Source organism: Lissotriton vulgaris, chromosome 11, assembly GCF_964263255.1.
Source record: "Lissotriton vulgaris chromosome 11, aLisVul1.2, whole genome shotgun sequence".
In the NCBI taxonomy this organism is placed as follows: domain Eukaryota; kingdom Metazoa; phylum Chordata; class Amphibia; order Caudata; family Salamandridae; genus Lissotriton; species Lissotriton vulgaris.
Window position 1 is genome coordinate 1,102,439,342 of NC_141699.1, and position 8,082 is coordinate 1,102,447,423.

Here is an 8,082-nt window from a genome sequence, read left to right on the forward strand (position 1 = left end):
TTATTGAGGGGTGCACTTCACTGTATCGATATATCTCAGTCGCAAATGACGATGCTCCGCCAGTGAGGTGGGCTGATGGGATATGTCTCAGTATAGTGGAACTGAGTACATTGGGGACTTTCTAGTTTAAAAGTCTCACCATTTTGTTGACCAGTGTTCTCCTAGTTTTGTTATTTGTAATTGTTTACTTTCCCTCGATATGCTCCAGTTTTTTTTTTCTTTTTTTCTGGAGTCCGGTGAGAAGTGCTGATCATGCGTGTTCTGTAGTCTGATGTACAAGATGGTCGCTTGTAGTGTTGGGACTGGAGTTTGGTCATTCAAGCATGACGAGGATCTGGTATCTGAGATTGCAGCAAGGACTTAATTTTCTGTTATTCCTCCAAATGTGTCCCACCGGAGCTTTTTTAAAAAAAAATTGGGTTCCTGGGTGTAAAACGATTGGTCTGAAGAAAAGCACACAAATCTGTAATTTTAACAATGACCGAATCTATTGAAAATCCCCTTGCTGATACATTGGTGTCTTACATGCTTCCTGCACAACCCCTCCATGACACAAAGTTTGGTCACTCGAGAAGCAGCTCTCAAAGTGCAACCTAAAATGTCAGTAGTGTGGAACCGAAGGGCTCTGAGACTCCGGGGTCTGACTCCACATGGCCGCATACGCTCATCATGTGAATTTAATGCAGATTAAAGAAATTTGTCAAAGGTAAGTAACTTGTTTAAAGTGACCGACTTATGGGAATTGCTGTTAAGTTCTTGAGTTTAAGAGTGCTGTGTAAGAAAACGGTTATTGTATCTGTTTGGATCTGAATAAATAGTTTAATCTAGTGGATTCTGACCTTCGGTGCGTTGCTTGCGGTAAAGTATGATCCACTTATTCTTAAATGAATCTTCAAAGCCTATGCCATATTTGCTGAGTGTGATTGCTTTTCCTGTGAAGACTCCGGTCACCTCTTAAGTGCGAAAAACTTTACTCCATAATCTACTGAGATCACTCTTCTATGATAGAACAAGAAATAATCTGTGTGAACTGGCACGTAACATATCTTCACTATCTTTCACAGGTCCTTCCTACCGGCAGTGAAAAGTAAATGTGTTTCTACTGATGCTGACGAACTGTAGCAGACTATATCAGGAATTCTGAAGATCCTTTTCCTCTGTGGTCAACATGTCCTAATTCTTCGCTCCCTGTTTTGCGTTTGTTCCCTTGTTCGGTGCAGTACAGTCCAGCATTGATAGAGCCCTTGAGACCAATAAGCATTGGCTGGTCTGGTCCCTACTAATGGCACACCTCTCCTTGTAATGCCACCACCCACTCTGGCTGCCACTTGACAAAGCAGCAAAGGTTAGGACTGACATATCAACGACAGCATAGGAATGAGTTCATAGGTTTGATACAGATACGGCCACTCTACGGTCCAGCCGCATTCTCCTGCCTAAACGGGCATTGAATGCAGTGAATTTGCAGGTAACCTGCACTTTGTGTGTAAGGGAAGTTCAATAGCTGTGTTTTTAAACAATTTGAAATTGTTCATAGAAGACTCCGATTCTGTCCTTTAGTCTACAAATATTTTATGGGCTTTAGAGGGGTCTCCATTGACTAAGATGGACATTAACTGTGACCGTGTCAGGAGCGACATGTGACAGGACTGTGACCTTTAGAATTGCATTTATAAATGTTCTGAATGGTAATTGTTCATAAAGGGCATGCTTCTCTCATTTTAACGGGTATGAAAAACACCAGACGCAATAAAGCACAAATGCCTTTACAGGACATGCCAGCCTTTCTCAAGAGATTCATATGTTTGGTCACTTGTCATCCCTCAAGGCTCGGGGCTAGGAAGTATTTACTCAAACCGCTCTCAGCGAAGAGCACAAACTTGCAGTTGTCCTCGTCTTCACATCTGCGTGAATGCATCCGAAGCAGTCACTGATGCATGCAGCATTAGGAAGGACTGATGTAGGTTAAAGTATGGGGTTTAGCACAAATGTCTTCAACTCTGCTTTAACGTTCTGATCCAGCACTGGCTGTTGGCGATATTTACCCGAGTGCATTTCATAACGAGAACCAGGAAGGGCCAGGGAGTGCTCAAAGTTACATGTTGGCTCATGGCAGCAGAGATATCTACTTCATGCATAGTGCTCGAATGTGCAGCATTGTAATTTATCCAAGGGGTATTTTCTCACTGTGCCATCTTGCATTTTTTTATTGTATCCTTGTGTCTAACTCTCCAAAAGACCCAGTTGGCATTGTGTGTGCTCATTAATACATCAGTGTTTTTCAGAGAAAATATTTCTTGCGTTACATCTATGGGGAATCCAGAATCTTTGACGGCAGACTCTGAAAAGCCACCCTGTATGAATGAGCTCCATTGCATATCTGTCACAGTTTAGGGTTTATTATACCTTCCTGGATTTCCCTATCCATTGTGACTGCCTTTCAAAAAGAAAGCACTGGTAGAACATTGAGAAAGGCATTTGACCTGGTATCGCTGCATTGTCCATAGACTAGTAGGGAATATCTGAATTGAAACCGGAAGCATCCCAGACTGGATGTTGGGAAGAAATAGGTTGTTCCGTGTAAAACCATGCTATATGAAACTTTTTATAATTTACACTAGTTTCTGTGGAGAAAAATAGGAATTATTCCTGCACTGATTGGCACAGACTTTTCCCCGGAAATTGGTGCAGGGACATCTATCGCAGAACAATTGTATTGACATTGATTTGATGGCAGAGGGAGGAAATTGCAGTGTGTTAGAGGATCTACTCTGTGACACTGAGCCTCAGATGAGCACTAATCCAAGCACGGATTGTCTGGTGTCTTAGTTTAGTGATTATTGCCAAATCCATCAACTAGACCCATTGAGTGATTCGTCCAGATTGAATTTTGAAATCTTGGATTCCAAGAACTGTCTACACTAATGGTGCTTCTACCAAAAATGGAAGGCACTGAGTAAAATATTTTTTTTAACAACTTTGACTTTACTACAGCTTTATAAAGTGGTTCTTTTCCAGCTCCTGCCCAGTACACGTCTAGATGGAGCTATGGCCAACAATGTAATTAATTAAGTTTAATACCTTCCTCTCACTTAATGAAGGGTTCCACATTTGGTTTTGCTTTGCTGCGTTTTACAGAAATGCCTCTCTGTAGCAGGTGGCAATGACATGCCATGGCAAGTACTGAAGATTGCCCGTGTGCAAGTATCTGCCTGGCATTATCTCAACCTATGAAAGTTTGTGGCTTCTCTTTGAATAAACCACACAAAATTCTGCCATGAAATCCTGTTAACTCTGCAACACCTTGGTCCTAGTAATACATGTTATGTAAAAAGATTCTTGGTGTGCAGAACCATCTGAGGAATTCTGTTCTGCTTCAGAGTGCTTTAAGCTCAGTATTTTTACCGCTAGTTATAGACTTCTTGTTTAAAATGATAATGTACGTAGACTTGAAATGCTTCTCCATAGTGCACTTTTTTATCTTTTTATCTTTTTTTAGAGCTGGACAATTTCCGTGCTCTTTTGGTCATTTTAAAGCTAGAAAATGTGAGTTTTTAATTTTGTTTTTAATAGCTTCCATATGGATTGCCTTGAAAAAAATAGAAGTTGCATTTCTATATGGTCCTGTGGTTCCATTCCTCGAGGGGAATCAGTGAACACTAATTTTTAAGTATCATCACGCCCCTTGTGCCAGGGCTGCGGTGGTGTTCTCTGATGCCTCTGCACCAATGGCATTGCTAGGATTTGAGGATGATGCTCAATGCCTACTTTGAGGTATTTTCTGTTTTTAATATGGACCAACATGACCCGGACCTCTGGCCCCTGCTGGATAAGTTTGAATGCACCTTTGTGGAATCTGGCAGCTTTGGCTCAAGATAACTGAACTCTTTAGAAAGATCAGGGCACCTTAGCAGATGTGTGGGGGGGGGGGCTTTTGGTAGAGACCGCTGCTTACCAGTAACCAACATGGAACTACAAGACTGAGCATTTGGAAAATGTTTTAATTCATATGTGGTCAAAAGACCAGAATCCATAGGTTGGCAGTTTCTCCGAAGCTAATGTTTAATGCACACAGACCTAATCTTGGCTCTACAAGAAGCCTCTTGTAGTATCCTTTTTACCATAGTGAGTGGCCCAAAGACTTGAAGGGGCTAAGAACTGTGGGGGTGCTTGACACTGTAGTGCAGAATCCTACACGGCATGCGGACACCCGCAGTCCAGGTACATTCCCCTCGTATCTGATGCCACCTCGCCATAAGCATTTCCACGTTTCACCTCCACTCAGGAAAGCAGCCCGCTTCCGGCTGCATTGTGCTGGACTGTACCTGCCTGGACACTGCTCTCATCAACGTGCCATTGCATATTGCCAGTCGTTGGGGGTGGGAATAAATATGCACAAGGGTCTTTTTCATAATCGATGTGGGAATTAAGTGCTATTTCCAATGTTATTTTGTAAATGTTTCTATTTCAATGAGCAGTTTTTTTTGTTTTTTTACTTCTGATAGGCCAGTTGTTTTTGTTTTTTCTGCATCTGTCATATTCGTGTATTTATTATGACTAATCTCATGAAATGTTGTTTTTGTAACTTGTTACACCCACCGACGCGCAGATCTGTAAACTTATGTATTGCAATGTCTGTGTGTTTCTGTCCTGATACACCTCTAGTGAAGGTAACCTACTTGACCCTCTACTTAGTTAAGTGAAGGCATTTTTTCCACACTAAGAACGAATGCTGTTGGGGACACATAATCCTAGTTTTCCATACGTGACTGTTCGAAGAGCGCATTGGCGCTGATGGTGGACTACTGCATGCAATAGCACAGTTTTGCTCTACTTAATGGCGCTTTGTTGCATAATACTGTTGCGTAGCACTCCTCTTTAAACACCAAGTGTATGCCTTTGGCATGTAGTCCCCATACACATCACATATGCGGGTTTAACTGTGCCTTCTTGGAAGAGGCCTATTTCTCCATTGACGTCTTACGTTAGAAGCGTCCTTCGACTCCGAGCTGTCATTCGATTGGCCTGTCACAAACCTCATTTAGCACATTGCTGTTGGCTTGGGGAAGGGGGTCGCATACCCAGACTCTGGCAGTCTTTGGTGATAGCGATATCACTAGTTCACTCTGCGGGTTCATGAGCCTCTTCTTAAGAAAAAAAAACTCTGTTGCCTCTCCACCCCATTAGGTTTGGTCTGCTTTTCATTTTGAACATCAAGCTAGGGTAATATTTATGCAGATCATGGCAAGCACTTTCGGGTAGGTGTTTCTCCTCGTGAAAATAAGTCCGATTTAAAGTACTTTCTTTAAAGTGCCAACATTATCACATTGGATGCCCTGACATAGACAACCCAGGTGGATCGCAGCGTGCTGACGCCAACGCACAGCGTAATGCTAAACTTGCAAATTTCACAATTGTGAATCTCCCGATTATCTGAACCTCTGAAAGTTTTAGTAGATCTGCAGCGCTTGTGGAGGTTTGAAGCAAAAGTTTCACTCCAGCTTTCCTACATTTGGGGGGGGGGGGCGCTAGCCTTTACTGATGGTGTTTTTTGTAGTCTCTGGGTCTCTACATGTTCATGTGCCAAGCGATTGTTTAAAATAGTTATTATGATGCCATCTCTTTCCGCCTTCCTACATACATTGACAGGGCTGGCTTTGGAGGAGTTTTTGTAGTGTTCAGAATCATTTGAAATTGATTCAGTGAGTCGTAGTTTGTATCAAATGGAATCTTTATAGCGAAGTGACATTAGACATGTGCAGTCTCTGGTGACATGGAAGCACTATGTCAGACTGACTAATGCTGGGTTTAGTAAGATGAGTTAATGGTATATTAAGTTCTAATTTGCATATCGTGTCTTCTCTTGAAAGCGTCTGTGCCTCAGCTCACACCGCCCATGCACTAACTTCAGAGGCACCCCGGGCCTGGAGTGCTGTAAAGCATATAAAAGCCATTGCTCAGGCCCGTTCCCTACCCCTGTCTCCTATTCCAGTTGGGATCATCCAGGAACCTCCTGTAATGTCCGGTGTGAGCGCCCTATAATCCCCGGTTATTCCAGTGGGGTCAACCAAGGGCCGCTCACCTTGTTAGGATCTTGAATATGTGTACAAGAGCCTCTTTCCTGATTATTCAAAGTGCCATTCCTAGGCCATTCTGTGATCGTTCATCCAGGATCTTCCCTTGTGTTGCCGTAGTAATTTCCCTCTGTCATTCCAGGCATTGCCGTACAGCGTTCTCCCTCCGTGTATTATATCTCTCGCCTCGTCTTGATCCAGGAGCCCTTCTCCTGTCACTTCAGGATCCCTGGAGTTATTGGTGATGGTCCTGGATTCCCTTTTGGTCATCGGGTCTACCTTGAAGTGTTACGGCATCAAGTATGCTAATCCACCAGGGTAGATTTCACAGCGTTAGAGAATCCCCTGCTCGGTGTTGGATTGTTTACTTTGCTATGGGAACTTTAGGTCTCTTGAACTCGTACGAATGCATTAGATCATGTTACAGAGATGGACTTCTACAGTTGGAAGAATAGCAATATTTGTCTCCGAATGTAAGTTTTGTTCCACTATATGCTCTCAAAGTGCTGGAGGGTAACTTCGGCATGCAGAATTTGTGTTCTGTTCATAGCCTGGATGTAAACACTGTGCCTTAACCAATGTCTCTGGAGGCGCCAGCTTATTCAACCAATCAGGTTGTGCTTTGTTATGTTGGCTGATGGCGGAGTTCTTTGCCAACCTCATACGTTGGGCCTTAATAATGGAATTCGTCCGCCTGGCACCTTGAGAGCATGCCTGTGCCAACATGTTTTCAGTTGAAAGTTTGGAACTAGAGCTGATCTTGCAACTGAGAGCAGCTAAATCCACAATCTGATGCGATCGAGGCATCAGAGACCAAACCTACTTCATGATAATATTTTGCTTTTGTGCCTCTTCATTCTTAGTCCATGGTGCTCACGCACTCGAGCATTGGTGACTCTTGTGCCCTGAGCAAGGGCATGCGTGTGAACAGAGTAGATCCCTGTGTTATAAGAGGGTTATCTGGTTGCTGTGCTGGACTGCTGCCCCATGACCAAGCGTACACCCACAGCCTCCCACACAAGTGTGGGGCCACTTTAGATGAAGTAGGAACACAAATTGGTGAGTTTTGAATTCCAGTGTCAGGTGTTTGCAGATGGTGGCTCATGGAGCAAGGTTATTGTTAAAGAATGTCAAAGCACTATCCTCAAAAAGGTGCCAAGCGCACGCGTGCATGGATTGTTACACTGTACACGTCTCGTGTCTTTCTTTAATGTACGTTTATTCAGTATTTGCATTGGACATTTGTATATTGCAGTTGACGTTGAAGCACAGGCGGCTTTCATTGGATGTAAATTGCACAAATACAATGATTCATCTATGCAAGCCTGGTATTTTGACTGTTCGTGCTATGCTTTCTGGGTTTCTTTACACTGTCTGAATAATTTTGAACCAAAGTATCATATTCAGGGGCTGTGCATCTTAAACCCTCTTCAGATGAGCAGCATCCATTATACCCTGTTCAGGTGCAAAACATCCTGTTTGCTGAAGTCCCATGAGCCCTTCATGTTTGTATCCGATTGTCCTTCTCATTGTGGTCAATAAATCATCCAGTTGGTAATGAACTGCACCGATCTGTGTGTTTTACTTCACTTTGAAATACCTTTGTGGAGGCCTTTTTGAATGCTAACAAACCTGCCCTCTCTGGACGATCCTTGGACATTTGTGTGTCTTGATATGTGAGCGTCTTGTGTTTACCCAGGGGTGAGGGCACCTGCATGACAAGTGAGCATCTTGTGTTCATGCAGGCCTGAGGGGGCATGCATGATATGTGAGCGTCGTGTTCACACAGGGGTTAGGGCGCCTGCATGTTGTGTGAGCGTCTTGTCTTCACCCAGGGGTGAGGGCGCCTTCATGATACGTGAGCGTCTTGTATTCACACAGGTGTGAGGGGGCATGCATGATACGTGAGCGTCTTGTGTTCGCACAGGTGTGAGGGGGCATGCATGATGTTTGGGCATCTTGTGTTCGCCCAAGGATGAGAGTGCCTGCATGATATGTGAGCGTCTTG

General features: G+C 43.6%; 1 protein-coding gene across 2 annotated transcripts in view; it reads left to right on the plus strand.

Annotated features, from left to right (window-relative positions):
* Nucleotides 1-7,633, plus strand: part of CCDC50 (coiled-coil domain containing 50) — a 75,070-nt gene extending 67,437 nt beyond the window's left edge. For both annotated transcript variants that reach the window (XM_086944634.1, XM_086944633.1), the window contains one exon: nucleotides 1,065-7,633. In XM_086944634.1, the coding sequence (XP_086800760.1) occupies nucleotides 1,065-1,084 (20 nt within the window). In that variant the 3' untranslated portion in view covers nucleotides 1,085-7,633. The remainder of the gene's footprint in view (nucleotides 1-1,064) is intronic.
* Nucleotides 7,634-8,082: the final 449 nt, after the last annotated feature.